The 16,481-nt window shown below is 36.2% G+C and overlaps 1 protein-coding gene across 4 annotated transcripts; it reads right to left on the reverse strand.

The window, feature by feature from the left end:
- Positions 1-1,034: 1,034 nt before the first annotated feature.
- Positions 1,035-16,249, reverse strand: SERBP1 (SERPINE1 mRNA binding protein 1). Of its 4 annotated transcripts, none has more exons than XM_016164526.2 (8): positions 15,827-16,249; positions 12,370-12,520; positions 11,577-11,717; positions 11,376-11,447; positions 10,677-10,751; positions 7,917-8,094; positions 4,771-4,944; positions 1,035-3,263 (listed from the first exon to the last, which is right to left on the reverse strand). In XM_016164526.2, the coding sequence occupies exons 1-8, from the start codon at positions 16,137-16,139 to the stop codon at positions 3,207-3,209; spliced, it is 1,161 nt and encodes a 386-aa protein (XP_016020012.1). In that variant the 5' UTR covers positions 16,140-16,249; the 3' UTR covers positions 1,035-3,206. The 4 variants fall into 4 exon arrangements, with proteins under 4 accessions (XP_016020012.1, XP_016020009.1, XP_016020008.1 ...); XM_016164523.2 differs by having other exon boundaries at positions 10,677-10,796; positions 15,827-16,243; XM_016164522.2 differs by having other exon boundaries at positions 10,677-10,796; positions 11,376-11,465; positions 15,827-16,243.
- Positions 16,250-16,481: the final 232 nt, after the last annotated feature.

Genomic DNA, 16,481 nt, shown 5'->3' on the forward strand with positions numbered 1-16,481 from the left:
CACACTTGAAACTTACTGGATTTTGCTGATCAATGTCGCCCCAATAATTAAAAAAACAACAAAAAAACTGTATGCACCTGAGAGGTGTACAATTTGTTATATTAGTTACCTCAATGTTGAGATAGATGTCCATTAATATACCTGATATAATCTTACCTTAAAGTCAAAATCACTCAGGTTCTAGAAGCTTCACACTTCTCCATAAGTTTCTTTAAACCTTTTAATACTTGATTCTTTCCACATAATGCTGCTCTTAAAGATATGTTTTTAAAATCCAATATACAATATTTAGACTTTGTGCACAACTCCCTAATGTTTTAACATTTTCCTATTTCAGTGCGACGGTCTCTAGCAATAAGAAAAAGAACACAATCAGAATATTCTAACTCCCTCCAAACTCATACCAAAAAATATGCCCTAGACCTGTGTCCTGCTTCCACTTTTAAAGTAGAACTGAGTAAAGTAACTAGATGTATAGTGCCTAGTGACACATTTTATATCTTTCAGGTCCACACAGGTCTCAAAATATTTAACTTAAAAAGAAATGATAGCCCAACCTTTTCAAAGCAAGCTGAAAATATCTTCAGAATTATCAACTCTGGCATTATTTCTATTTAAAAGCATCAAATTTCACCAAAAGTCAATCAGTCATCATTATGACTTAGGGATCTGTATCAAAGCATTTTCTTTTGAGTATTATACTTTGTTTGTAGCCCCCAACCCCACTCCAAAAACAAACAAACAAACAAAAAAAACCCCAGTGGCATTCAATATGATTAACCTTCACACTCAAAACGTGATCTGCTAAGAAAAATGTCAATTGTTAGGTCAGTCCTTGAAATTCATTTTATAAGGATTCAACATTCCAATTATAATACTCATTAAAACAGGAACACCTCCCAAATGTGATTAGAAAGCCAGGTTTGACAAAAACCCCACATATTCAAAATCTAAGCTTAATGGGAAAAAATGAAATATGAGCATTATCTCGGGAGTGCAAAAAAAGATCAGAAAACACATGACGATAAATGGGCTCCTATCTGAGTGTTTTTATGACTTTTAAGAAGTGAGCATGAAAATAAAATCTTTATTTTCAGTTATTACCCACCAATAAAAGAAAGTTAGGTTCACAGTTTTAGCTCTTGACAGAAAGTGATCTAGGAGGCAAAATTTACATCCATCAGATACAACTAATGGACCCAACTTTTTAAAGTTCAGGCTATCTTGAAAGCTTGCAACATATCAGATATTGCTGTGTATTCTCAAGTGACAGAATGCCAGCAATGGCTGACAGTGGATAGAACTTGTGAAATATTTTAATAGCAGGTGTTTTCTATATGTTGCTAGAAATCAAGAGGTTTATAAACATGTTACACGTACAGATATGAGTTAAGATACTTTTAAAGTCTAAACAAACTGACTGAGGATATGAATGTTGCAATCTTGAGGGGTCAGTAGTCCATATGGACTAAATTAATACTTGCCTCTGGGTAGCAGGTATGTAAATATAAAATTATATTAGACATTAGCACCAGTGCAGAACACGCTTAGCATCATAAGATCCAAAACACCAGCACAGGTTTATCCATCATTAAAAAACCAATCACCTCCTTCCTAAGATGTCAAACTAGTAGGTAACTAGATTAATATCTCTAATCCAAATGAATAAGTTTTGTACTATACAACTTCTCTTAGAAGTATGTGGGAGAACTAATCAGCTAACTAGCAGACATTCTATGACTTAAGATCTTCAATATTTTAAAAACTGGACATTACCATACTGAAAATTAATGAGTGACAAAAAAATCTTTAAAACTATATGTAAAATTTCTTTCCTGCTTATTAATAAATGTGGCAGAAGACTTTAAAGAAAAAAGGAGCCTAGAAAACCTGTTTACTCATCATTCTCTCTTCATAAATGTTTTACTAAGTGGAGATGCTCTGGTTCAGGAATCCACTATTAACCTAATTTTCTAATGGAGAAAGAGATAAAAGATACTTATCACTTTTTGTGGAACAGTCATCTATCAACTTAAGACCAAAATTAATAACAATATAGAAAGTTCAAAAACAATTTAGACTTTCGGTTTATATTTCATGGATGGTGCTGTTGTTCCAACCTTATAAAGTAAAGCTGTCTGCTTTCCAAATTCCAAAAGATACTCGAGTCCCCCATCTCACCTTACTAACCAGTGTGACCTTTGGTTTCTTTAGGACAAAGAAGGATTAAAGAGTTGTTGATTCTGGGTATACGATTTTGATTTGGGACCTTTCATATACACAAATCATACTGAGTGGCCAGACACAGTTCAAATATTATACATTAGCCAAATCAACTTTGTTCCGCCCACCTTGTTCGAGGGGGGAAAGCCCAACTTCCATAAACTATTTCACCTGACAGAATGTGTCTATCAACAATAAGTAGCTTAAACAACTTTCACCAGTAAGATGTCTGGTTTGGTTTTTAAAATGGGAAAGTCACACAGTTGAAACTGTGACTCAATTATATTTGGACCCTAATGAACCATGCAGGAACAAGGGTTAATATACCAATGTGCTCTGAATTTGTTCAAGTCTGATATTTCTGTATATAAAGATTTAGCATATAACAACTATCATGAGAAGTGAAAAGATTTTTCCCCAGAAATGAAAATATTAAAACTAAGTTAAAATACATAAACTAGTTAGTATTCCACACAGCATAAAATTTGACAATTAAAGTTTACATGTCCCAGGTTGACGTGTGAAAATGCAAAGCGGGTATTAAAACTGATATTATGTCCAATATTTAAAACCAGTTTGTCATTGGGGGAACATCTAAATCCTTAATTAAAAAACACAAATGAAGTGAAAGCTTTAAACTGGTACACACTGTTCACACCTATATTTCAAGTTTGGAAATGCATATTTGCAAGCAGCAATACAAAATATTCATGAAGAATGCATAATCTCTGAAAATTATGAAAACATCCCTGCTACCAATACATTTCTAAATACAAAACTGACTACCATATGGTTACTTCTGTGTAGCGAGAGAAGTTCATTTTCAAAACAGATAAAATTCAGTCTGTAGGTGTGAATGGTATGAATGACAGTCTTTTTTTTTTTTTTTTTTTTAAATTTCTTAGTTGGTTGGGATCCTTAAGCATGCAAAACCTCAGAGAGGAGGGTCCACAAAGGAACCAGGGTTGTTTTATGGCATCCAGTTAAGCCAGAGCTGGGAATGCCTCTGGGTCATCTACATCAGGAGCAGAAGCATTTGACTGAAAAAGAAACAAACCAAAATTAATAATTCTCAATTCTTGAAAATGGATTGCCAGTGTCTACATTCAGACACAGAACTCTAAAAAAATCTTAAAGTTATTAAAGATACTAAGTATAACGTGTCAAAGGTTTTACTTTTTAGGCAAAATAATAGATCAGAATAAGACTACAAATATGTGCAAATGAGCCCTGTCCTGACTGTCTATCAAGACCTATGAAAATTCCATAGTAGTCACAACACGGTTATTTTACTTTTCTAATAAATCACATTAAGTAGAGTCATGGGATGTAAAGACCCTTACTTTCTTAAGTATTCCTATATTTTCCCTACGTGCTAAATAAGAATGGCATCAGTTTGAAAGCAGACTAAGAAATTGATTATAATAATTTAAGCAGCACTTTTATCAATGTTAGAAAGGGACCCAACTGCCAAGTTCTATTTACAAAAAGTATTGAAAAGGTCCACATACACACAACACTGGCCCTTAAAAAACACTTGATATCAGATGAACAGAAACACAGTGCCACTACATTATAATCAAACACTGAGACTCAAGCAGGTGTGTCCCCCAATTTATCAGGTGTTGAGAATTCAGGGGAACATTATGGTTGTATCCCAGATAGACCAAAAGAGACAATGAACTAACCCAAAGGTTAGCTCTATTAACGTTACTAATGTCTACACATTCAAAGCATGAACTTTGGCATCAGAGGAGAGTTCAAACCAATCCTCGGGGCTTCTATCAAAATATTTCTTAAGAATTTAAGTTTTTTGTTGCACAGTGCAAAGAAGGCATGGAAGACTACATAAACAAGGACAAAAACAAGAACAAAAAAGGTGTCTACTAGACAATAATCTACTGCAGGGGTCCCGAACCCCTGGGCCGCAGACTGGTACTGGTCCATGGCCTGTTAATAACTGGGCCGTACAGTAGAAGGTGAGCATCGGGAGAGCAAGTGAAGCTTCATCTGTATTTGTAGCCACTCCCCAGCACTAGCTTCATCACCTCAGCTCCACCTCAAATCATCCATCAGGCATTAGATTGCATAGGAGCACTGGTCCCTGATGCCAAAAAGACTAGGGACCGCTGATCTAGTGAGTGTCACACAATTATATAATGGACACAAGCTGAGACCTAAAAAGTAGTGAAGAGTCAGTGCAAAGGTAGTAGTTGGCATTTCAGGTAGACCTTGGCAAAAGCCAAGATTAACTTGGTTCTCTGTACCTAAATTTCCTCTTCTGTAAAATGGGATATTTACGTAGTAACAAGAGTAAAATGATAGTACATAAAATGCCTAGCACAGCACCATGACCAGCACTTAGTAAATAGTCAAGAAATGGTGATAGTCATTCAAGTGCTTTAAAGAAAAACATAACCTAAAATGCAGTTTCTTAAAGGCATGCATGTCTACCTCTTCTTCTACTAATGACCCCAAAGGACCTGAGCAGTGATTTGCCAGAATCGTTTTCAAATTACTTAAAAGGACGAAATAAGTCAAAATTACCTTGTCAGTCCTGCTGCCACGGTTTGGACGTCCACCACGCCCACGGCCACCTCGTCCTCCCCTGCCACCACGTCCTGGGCGGCCAAGGTCTCCAAAATTGATCTCCAGCTGAGACGTTATATCATTTGCTGGTTTCCGGAAATGATGGTCCATAACCGAATCTTCAGCATGAGCCTAAATATTTAAGTGAAGGCCACTCAGTGATTAATAGGAAAGAAATGTTGCAAATTTCTAAATGAGCCAAATATCCAACCTAAACTTTGCGTAAACAAATACATCAACACCACTACAGATAATAAGCTTTGACATCAGCTATACTGTGATCTTTAGGAAGAATTCCTTTGTCTTTCATATTCCCCTTAACTCGAAGTCTGGATAAGTACATTTAAACTGTCCTTCAGATTAGGACCCCATAAAGAAACCCCAGATAAAGAGATATAGATAGATGACATATATAATTTTTAATACTGGTAATACTGAAGTTCATAATTTATTAAGTTATAAAAGAAACTTGCTCTATATTCCTCCAATCATGACTTGGGAAGAAAAATTGTATAGACTTCTCAGAATGCTTTTCTGTTCATATACAACTTTTACATGTTCCTCCATATAAACAAGAGCTACCAAGTGAAACACAACTTTACATTAAGGAAATCTTGAATAGCTGCACATAAATAAAACCCACCTTAAATACACCGAAGGAATAATCTTAAAAATGAAGTCATGTTTGAGAAATCTAGATCCTACTTTGTATTAATGTGTAAGCTACACGACTCAGTCTGCAAAAGCCCAAGAATTTTACACTACTTAATGCCTAATTTCTTATACGTTTGGGATGAACTTTAATCTTCAAGTTGGACTTTTCTCATACTGCTTTAAAGCAGGCTTTAATTTTTTAAAATAAATGTATAATCCTTTTAGAAAGGAATAATATTTTGTTCTATTACAACTATTAATAACTACCTTTAAAGTATAAACAAGTTTTGTTATTATATCCATGTTTTCACTCCCTTAACCAGCAGTCCCCAACCTTTGTGGCACCAGGGACTGGTGCTCCTATGAGAATCTAATGTCTGATGGCTCACCACCAGAAGCCGAGGTAGTAATGCCAGCTAGCGCTGGGAAACAGCTGCAAATACAGATGAAGCTTCGCTTGCTCTCCTACTGCTCACCTCCTGCCATATAGCCTGGTTCCTAACTAGCCACTGACCAGTACTGGTCGTGGCCCGGGAGGTTGGGGACCCCTGCTTTAAGCATTTAGTATCAGAATTATATATCATCTCTTAATGACAGACCAACCTAATTTAAAGATAGAGAATTTTTTAAAATATTAATTTTAAAGAAGCCTAAAACAAAATGGAAACCCACAAGACCACTAGCACATTAAAGTTAATTATATATACTTTCTAATTTTTAAATGTTTGCTATTGTAAAACAATAATATTAGAAGCTTTTGTAAATTTCTAGAGCAGACACCCCCCAAAAAGTTGATATACTACTGAACCACCTCAAAGATATTATAATAAATAAAAAGGAAGTCTGGATGTTCAGCGTACATCCCTAACCTTTAAGGTAACTAGTAGGATAAACTGGAGAAAAATTCTTTTTCTAGAGCAAGAAACAATCAGGAAATAAGATCGCTGGTCTCAGTCCTATCAATAACACTAACTCAGTTCTTCATTTCTAAAAGGGTTCTTTTCTCTAAATACTTCATATTGTTGTGGGGTTGAAGGTAAGTAAAACAAAAAGAACACTTAAAATAATGTACACAACAAGCTTGAAGACCTATGTATATCAAAGGCAAGGGTCATGATGTGCCAATAAGGCAAGATTTAACAAGAACCTACATCACAAAGGCAACAACACAAAGAGCCCAAACACCTTTTAAGCGTCTTAATAATGAAAGTATCCTGGTTTCGAAGCTATTCATGACCAATTTTGCCTTTTATAATTTTTAAAAAATTTCTAATCATATACATCATCTCATATGATTATTTATGAAAAAGTTACTGTAAAATACTTAAAAAGTGGGATACCTAACCTGATGTCTATAAAATACATGCAGAAGCTTAAGGGTATTAATGAATCACCTAAAATTATATCAGCATTTTGTACATGTGTCTCTTTCAAAGAAAAGTTCTGTCGGGACCCCCCAAAAATTACAAATAATCGTATCAAAGGTGCCTAATAAATTTTTTTCAAGTTAACCTTAGCAGTAATCCTATTTGTTTTACCCAGACGTCAAAACATTATCTACAAAAACTATGAAAAAATTATCTAGTGCTCTAATGAAGCAAAATGTTTTTCCATAGGCCTTGACACTTAAAAAACAATGTCTTCATTTATATTATTTTTATAGTCAATGTTTAAAACATCACCTCTAAACCCAGAAGAATAAGTCTCTTCATCCTCAGTTTTATTTCATGATGTTTCCAACTTTGTTTCAGAGCTCTTTTTTTAAAAAAATTAAAATGTATTAAGATCCTATAGAATCTTTTTATTACAGGTTGACTTCCTAACATTTCAATTCAACTTACTTTATGACTAAAATATCATACTTACACAAGCTAGAAAAGGATGTAGCACTAGGACATTCCTCTAAGAATGTGCACCAAGGCTTAAAATCAAAAGCCAACAACGTATCTTTTTCAAAAATTTTATTAGTTTCCCCGTCTCATAAATAAAAATAAATTAATTCCCTGGTTTTTAAATCATTCCTCAGTGAAGGGTACTACCATTTACTGAAAAGTCTTAACCGTTATATACAGCATAGGCAGACAGTATCAAAAATACAAGTCTTTGAATGATTACCAGTTAGGCAAGATTTTAAAAAAATACCATCACAACTTTGAAAAGATCTACCATATATTTTAAACAGTAATAATCATATGATATACAACTAATCTTTTTTGGGGAGAGCACTACCATATTAAATATAATTATGAACTGACTAAAGGACTAAATTTTTGGTATATATGATAATGCAGTTTATTTTCCTTTCTGAACAATTTATCGGCCCGAAATGATCCTATGTAAGCTTTCCTTCTTTATAAACAGATTATCCATATGAAATTTTAAACCAAAAATTATAAATATAATTCAAGATACAGCTGAACATTTTTAAACACCACAAAACCTAACCTTACCTCTTCACTCTTTGACTTATGAAGAACAAACCCCTTCTTCCACTGCCCATCAGCCCCTTCATTTGGTTTTCGGATATTAAATTCTACTTTTGCCCGGTCCTTATTTTGAATAGCTTTCCACTCATCCAAAGTCATTTCTTTTGGACCCTCTTCCTTTACTTCTTCAACTTCGTTCTCCCTGTGAAAAGATGTTTAAATTTTACATCTGGTAGAGAGCTGACAAAATCTACATTATTTATTATGATTATTGAGTAAGTTAATCTTGGCTGGGTGGTAATCTTTTAGAGAAGATGGTATCCAAGGACTAGAGGAACATAGTTTTCTTTGTAACCCAATGGCTAACATGTAATTTGGTAGAGACCAGAAATTCAAATCTTGTTCTATTAGTGAAAGTATGGATACCTGAAGAAAATACAATTTACCTTCATAAACTTTTAAAATGTTCATCTGCCAGTAAGACAATCTGGAACTGGCTTTACTAAACCTATTTTGCTTTAAAATTGTACCCTTATGTAATTAAACATGGGCCCAGCTTCTCTTAAAACACATTTTTCATTTCTATAATTTCCCACAGTGTTAACTATAACATATATGAAAGTAACCACCTAGGATGCCTGTGAAACCAAGTTTCACCTTCTAGAATATAAAAGCACTGTTTCTCTATGCTTTATTTCAGCAACATTTAAACTTTAAATGCCAGGTTTCTACCAATCCTAAATTCTATGTACTCCAATTTTCAAACCAACCTGTGTATCACTAGGAGACAGGTTTCACTAGTAATGAAACTGCACAAAACACACTGACTTCAATAGATAATACTAAATTAGTTACTTCCAACTATACTTCTCAGGTTCTATTATATATTATCCTTTTCTCTTTTTGAAGAAAGCAAGCCTGGGCCTAGGAATCCATTATTTTAGTCTAATCTCAATTCCCAATTGTCACCAAACAAGTTGTTTGCTATTCTGGGAGTCCTGCTTCTTTCCAAAGATAGCAGGTGATTCAGTTAGCTTTACAGCTCAAATATCTCCCTCCCACATTACTCTTCACTGTTTGACAAATTCCATCTTAAACTTCCTAGAGCAAGTTTACACTGACTTGATGACACAGATCTTGGCTATGAAGTCCAATTTTAGTCAGTTTACAGATGAGAAAACTAACAAAAAGGTCCTAGTTATGACACAATTCAGAAGAGAACTCAGCATATTTTATCATTAACATCTGCCTTCATAAAAATCAAATGAAACAAAATAGAAGCTCTGGAAACTATAAGGGAATAAAAGCTGTGTTTCTTAAAATTATCCTTCCATTACAAGATGTAATCCTATGTTCTGATTCTCCCCTACTTTGGAGTAATAGCGGAGACTGCTCTAATGTCATCATCATGATCTTTAGACCAAATACCCTCAATTTTATTTCTGGGCCCTGAGTTAAGGATTTGCTTCCAATCCCCTATTAATACATGATTTCCTTCTGGTAAACATTTATAATCTTTATAGCTCACTCTCAAGCTGATTTAAACACGGATTCTTTATTAAAGAAACAACAGTTGTGCTGAGCATTATGAAGTACTTATGTTATATAAGGTTCATTTAACTCACCTATGACACTTTACCACATATGATTTTTGTTAGTTTCATATAAATGAATTCATACTACCCCAAGTTAAACCAATCACTCTAACACGAGGTATTTTTATCTACTCTCTCCAAGAATAAATCTATTATTCCTAATTCCAACAAATCCGGGGAATATAATACTCCAGTAATTATTGGTGGTTCACCGTAAGAACAATTCTTCCTGGAGAAAAAAACGAAGTTTAGAAAAGTATCCCCTCCGTGACTGATTTGAATATGCTCTGGTTAAGAATTATTGACCTAAATAATCTATCATGCAAGACTTTAAACCACAATATAACTGCTGCTTGGGTTGATGGAAACTAGAAGGTATTAAATTTCTATCAGTATAACATTAATCTTTAAAACCCTCCCACTCTTGAATAAACAAAAATGCCAAAACTCAGTCTTTCACCTGAAAACTCAGAAAATAAAAAAGATTAAGAAAACTAGTGACTATTCTGGCCCTTTGCTCTACTCGTACATTTTAAAACATGCCAATAATGCTATGCTCTAAATTCTACGTTGATGGAAAAAAGTATTCAAAAAGACAGAGAAATTAATTCTAAAGAGGTCACGTTTTCTAGTTTTAATCCGTCTCAGAATAAAATTTGTATAACAGAATCCAAAGTTACTTTGAACTATGAGGTCTAAATACTATAATTTCTCTTATTTCAACCACTTGGTTTAATTTTTAGAAATTCCCACTTCGGATTCCAGTTCCCACTTATCCAACCTCTAGACAGCTACCACTTGAATTATACCCTTACTTATGTTATTACCATTTCCCCTACTAAGCAAGGTAGTTAGATAAAATACATATCTTATTCCTACTCTCTAGTCTCAGCTTAAAATATTTAATTTTTGTGCTTAGGATTAATAGGTTTTACTATTTTCCTTATCTTTTTAGGACAACAATGGTAATTTCAAATAATTTTTTTCTTTCAAACCATTAGAGCCCAGTATATATACATGTGCAAAACACTCCTCCTAAAAGATACTCTATGAGGGACTGGGATACAATAAAAATCTATTCTGTTAAAATACCATCAAGTAATAGCATTATACCTCCAGGTTTTCTTCATGGTAAAAACCAAAAGTGACGTCCATGCTGGAGCATTATCACTATAACAAAACCACTTACTTATTTTCAGTGTCTGCAACTGGATGTTCTTCGCCCTCGGGTGTTTCCTCAGTCACATTTGACTGCTCCAAGTCACTGCAATTATAAGATATTTGTTTCTGAATGTATTTGGGGGACTCTCTAAGGAAAGAAAGAAAAAGAAAGGCATCTAGGTCCATTTACATGTCGCCGAAGAATTCTTCATACAAAAATATTTTAAAATCCTCACATTCCCTAAGAACTTTCTCCTACTAAAGTTATGCACTAATAGACATTTAAGAGAAAACAATTTTAAAATGTACACGGATCTAAGTTATAGATCAAGTAATTTACTCAGTGTAGCACAACGGACAATTCTAAATCAAAGTTCCACTAACTGATCAAATTTTGTTAATGACCAGAAGGGTCAATATCTAGAAACTATTAAAAGACACACAAGGAATCAGATTATTCAAATAGTATCAATGTAGGGTTTCATATATCCATATGAAAAGAAACACTGTTATCACATATATTAAAATATAGAAAAACTGGTCACTTGATATACTAAAAACCAAACATATCCAACAAGACATTATCCTATGAGGAAGTAGCTCTGAGATGAAAGCATCCATTGTTGTCCCAGGGACAAATAAAATTTAATAGTTATGGATGAACCTCTATTAAGATATAGCATCAATTTTATTATTTATATAAAAAAAGAAAAAACAGAATACCAACGTTAATTCATCTTTGACAGTTCCCCAGTTGTGAGATCCACTACCTCCACGTTTGTCCTCATGCTTCAAGCCACTGTAATGTGAAAAAGAACTAAAAAAACTGAGTTAACATAATACTCTTTAGTTCTGAAAATTCAAATTTTGTTTTGTAAAGAAGTAGATTCAAATATAAAAATAAAATAAAAACCAATATAAGACTTACGATCTATCACTTCCACTATGCCTATCAAATTCACGTTTGCCACGAGAATCAAATCCATCTCCTCGGCCCATTCCACGTCCACGGCCTCCTCGACCCCTTCCAAGACCACCACGGCCTCGGATAGGCCGGTCAATAATTGGTCTACAACGAATGAAAAATATTATACAAGCCTCAGGTTTTCAGAAAAAAGAATAAAGGGAATTCATTCAAAGGCTCAAAAATACAGACACATACTTGCTGGCTCATAACCCAATAGGCATGTTTTAGAAAAGAGTCAATATAGTCTATTTCTTCTAAACACATAAAAGGAAATCAAAACTAGGAAGCTCCAAAAACAAGAAAATTATTTTGACATTCTCTATAATTTACTAGTGCATACTTTTTCATTGTTATTCATTTCCCATTATAATCCAGTAAAACTGCTATTCACCAATACATTTAATAATTAAAATAAACACATCTAACCTTCATAATGAGTAATCAATCTGTTTTTGCTATAGACAATTACCCACAGGGGTTTCCTGTTAAAGTATCATCTGGAGATAGCAAGGAAAAGAAATTGTTCATCAATTCAACTGAAGTGTTTCACTACAAGAAATATAAATTTGAACACTAAAATCTGTTACCAAAATGTCTGAAATAAAGCAATGCACACATTCAGAGATTCTTTGAAAAACTGATAAATGTAACCACCCACTGTTACCTGGCAATTATGACCAATATAGAGCTTTGTGTGAAGATGCGACTCTACAAACTGACAAAACACAAAGACATTAAAAAAAAAAAATCTTGCCTATCAACTGAAAATTCTCCTCCTTCACCCTTCTCTTCAAGTGGCTTTTCAAATCGTCGTTCACGAGGTGGTCGCCTTTCAGGTCTCCTATCAATTATTTTCCCTTCTCCCTGAAGCTGCTGATCAGGTCTTCTTCCAACACGTCTTATTCCTAAAATGATAAATAACCACCATAAGCAAATTATTTTGCAATACAAAAAAACCTGGGCCTAGACTGTTAAAAGAAAAAAAAGTTGCTACTCTTTTCAGTCCACTAACTAGCACTTCCAGTTGAAAAACTGGGCATCTCTAAACTTAACAAAGTACTTTACAGAAATTCCTATTTAAAGACAAACTTTTCAAACTACTAGTTTGCCAAGTCAGTTTTCCCCCTAAAACATTCTCTCTATAGCTGACTTACAAGACGCTTGCATAGGTAGCTATTATTCCTCACTTTTCAAGACGAGTCTCTTATAACTTAAAATTCTAAATTTAAAGATGTTCTAAGAAAAAGATACATTTTGGCTTTAAAGATACCAAAGATAACATGAGTAGTCATTCATTAATAATAATAACCAAGCAATCCCACACATTTGCTAGATAAGAACTGACCAAAACAAAACAAAGTCACACTATTTTATATAATCTAGAGAGAAAAAAACAACATGATGAAAGGCTGCAAATTTTACGAAATTTTGAAACTGAAAGGAAAACAAATGGCACTTGGGAATACAACTCTAGTTTTAAACAGCTATTTAACCAGAAAAAAAGAACTATCCACCATCTTCTATTAATTTGTATGTACATGTATACATATATATACACAGCACACTTAACTTTAAAAAAATAATCTCATGTAATCACTAGGAAATAATCATTATTTTATTATTATGGATAGAGAGCTTTTTCTTCTGGTTTGTGCTTGCAAATATCTGTTTCTAAAGAATCTTTAAGTTGATTCACCCTAGTTCTAAGAAAGTGGAGCACCATCAGGACCCACACAGTTTTTCAGGTGCTTGTAACTAGAGCCAAACAGTAAATATCAACAAACTCTTCAATGAAATTTTGAAGTCTATTCCACATAAACTCTCAGGACATACCACAATTGTTAGATCTTACACCAAGGCATTTTAAATGTATTTCATCAGATGTATAGTGTGTTGGGGCAGGGCTATGTAACCAGTCCTTATAATGATATCCAAGCCAAACACACCCAAATGAACAATGTCTTGCTTCTCCACCCAAGATTCAGTATTGGACTTACACAGGATCTAAGAAACTTACTACATCCACCCAATAATTGACACTTAAAAATGCAAACTTCTCAATTAATTTATCTGTATTCACAAGCTCACTTGATTTTCACTAGATTTCAGGTTTTTAATATTAAAAAAACAAAAAAACCTTGGTCTACTCAATAACCTGTGGTGTCAGTTCTTAAATTCTTCAACTGACAAAAGATAAGCTATGAAACTAATTCTAATATTAAATACATATCTAATATATGTCTAGCACTGTGCCTCTAATATATGTCTAGCACTGTGCCAGGAGTTATATTCAAAGGCAGGGGACAAATGATCAGGGTAACAATCCTTCCCACAAGAGGAAGAGACTATTTGCAGGTCTATCCCCAATGCCCCGAACATCAACTCACACACAGCAGGATCTCAAAACGAACTTTACCATTCAATATTTTCCCTTTATTTATAATTTTGTTTTATGAAATTTAAGGTTAATGTGCGCTGCAACAGTGATCTAAAGAAAACGCTGATAGTCAATATGGAAGATTTCCCAAGGAAAGAATACTGAATAGCAAACAGTCCTGTAGGTAGAAAATAATCCCCTACCTACATAAGTTAAAACACTAGTATCCAGTAAGTGCTTATTTCAAAGGTGTGCTTTATGATCAAAACTAAGGGATTTAAACTATGCTTCATGCTTTGAACATTCAAAATGGGTGACACACCTACCTGGAAGATTTTAGATTTACACTTCAGACTCAATTTTTTCCTGTGCTTTCTTTAGATTAGTGTGATCAAATACGTAAACTTGAACACAGTTTAAATAGGTACAGCAGCTAGTGCTCAACACAGAAAGTAAGTGATTTATTCAGCTGTGCTACACGTGGCTATAAAGCTTAGTTGACTAAATAGATATTTGGCCTAAGGATGTATACATGCTTTCTAATACTCCAAACTCGCGCTTAATCCCAACCTGTAATTTTAATACAAGAATTCTTGTTTTAGTCATCACCTCAGTTCATTCCAAGCTTCACAAAAAGTCTTATTAAAAAAACCCTAAACCAAAACCTAACACAGTTGTTTTTTAGTTGAATGAACACTAAAGCTAAGAAAACAACTTTCAGGAGCACGTGCCAGTAAAGGGTAATTTCAACTCTAATCACAGAAAAACAATTTTAAAGATTAAGAGTTTTGGTCCTACACCTACTTGTTATGTATGTTTTTCTCACCCCCAACTGTTCTACTTTTTCATTCACAAGACAAACTCGTAGTGAGTAAAAACGCAAAAAATCGAGCTTAAGACAATCCTGTGAAGTTTACAGTGGCCTGGAAGCAACTATTACCCGCCAATGAAATCCTGACCATGCTTCACGCACATGTAGAGAAAAAGCCACAGTCAAAAGAACTCTACTTGAGCTAACGTGACAGCCCGTCTGCACTCATCTCACCACGAGGCAGGGCCAAGCCACATATGCAAAAAGAGTGCGGGGGATCGGGAGAAGAGATCGCGACACGAGGAACGATCCTCAGAATTTCCTGAACCACCAATCTTCATTCAGAATTCTCGCTTCTGCTTAATCGAGTGTAGTCAAATTTCTCATTTTTCCCCAACAGTAAACTCACTCTAGTGAGTTCTAAAGTTTAACAGTTGAGGGGGTAACGGGGGGTACAATAAAGAACACGTGGCACGTAAAATAGCAGCTTATTCCAGAATATCACATAGCGTCGAACACTTTAGGAGCGTGGTGTAAACTCCGACTCCAGCTCTTCGCCAGGGTGCTCCCCGCCATCGTGGGACAAGATGGCTGGACAGAAATCTAAAACAGACAAAAGCACCTCAAAGCAGCAATCTGAGGGACACCTCTGTGCAGGAAGAAGCTGGGGACCCCACGCTTCCCCGTCACCTCCGTCCATGCGCTGGCTTGCGGAATCCCGCGGGGAGGCAACAACCTCCCGGGATCCCGAGCACGCTTGAGGAGCGGCGTATCTCCGGACCACGCTCCTCCGCGCAGAACCTGAGGCGGGAAGGGGGAGGCTACAGGAACCTTGCAGGCGGTGGTTTGAACTTGGGGCTAGCACGCTCGCGGGATCTGGCTTTTGCCGTGTGGGGAAAACCTAAGGAAATCGGCGGCAAAATATCCCGCGGACTCTCGGAGCTCGAGAGGCAAGAGGTAACCACAAGTCTCCCCACCTCCTTCTCTTCCCTGGGTCTCCCCCACCTTCTACCACAGATTTACCTTCTTTCTTAAGCGCCACAGGCGGCTGCGTCTCCTCTTTCTTGTCAGCCACGCCAACGTTGGGAGGCAACGGGTTCTTGCGATCTTTCTGGGACTCTTTACGCAGCTGTTTGCCTGCCGCATTGGAGTTGGTCTGGGCTGCGGCCTGAGCTGCGCTCTTGGCCCCAGGGCCCCCAACGCCGCCCCCGCCGGCTTCTTTTTTCTTGTTTTCGGCTGCCTTCAACACCTCGAAAGGGTCCGATTCGTCGTCAAATAACTGGTCGAATCGGTTGGTGACCACGCAGCCGAAGCCTTCCTGTAAATGCCCAGGCATGATGGTGGCTCGGCGGCGCGTTCCTCCACGGATTGCAGCGGGCCGCGCCAAGCCAAGAGCGCCTGCTTCAGCTCTTCCCGCAAGATGGCCGGGCCGAGAGAGGGGGGCCGTCTTCTCTTCCGGTGCCAGGCACACATCCGGGAGCGGCCAGCGCCGCACGGGATCATGGGGTATGTAGGCCACTGTTGCTTCCACTGAGAAGGCTCGGGGCGTCGGGACTACAATTTCCAGAATGCACGGCGCGGCAACTCTTCGCGCGCGCTTAAGAGGCGGGACCTCAGAGAGAGTGGAGCGTGCGAGCTGAGGGAGGGGAAGCGTGGTGGTGGGCGGAGTCCTGCCACC

Source organism: Rousettus aegyptiacus, unplaced genomic scaffold (genome assembly GCF_014176215.1).
Source record: "Rousettus aegyptiacus isolate mRouAeg1 unplaced genomic scaffold, mRouAeg1.p scaffold_m13_p_1, whole genome shotgun sequence".
Taxonomy (NCBI): domain Eukaryota; kingdom Metazoa; phylum Chordata; class Mammalia; order Chiroptera; family Pteropodidae; genus Rousettus; species Rousettus aegyptiacus.

Coding starts and splice junctions, on each gene's coding strand:
- SERBP1 (XM_016164522.2), bottom strand. CDS start 16,139: ATGCCTGGGCATTTACAGGAAGGCTTCGGCTGCGTGGTCACCAACCGA. Junction 12,521..15,826: donor TGTGGCGCTTAAGAAAGAAG/GTAAATCTGTGG, acceptor TTATCATTTTAG/GAATAAGACGTGTTGGAAGA. Junction 10,797..11,375: donor ACTGTCAAAGATGAATTAAC/GTTGGTATTCTG, acceptor TTCTTTCCTTAG/AGAGTCCCCCAAATACATTC.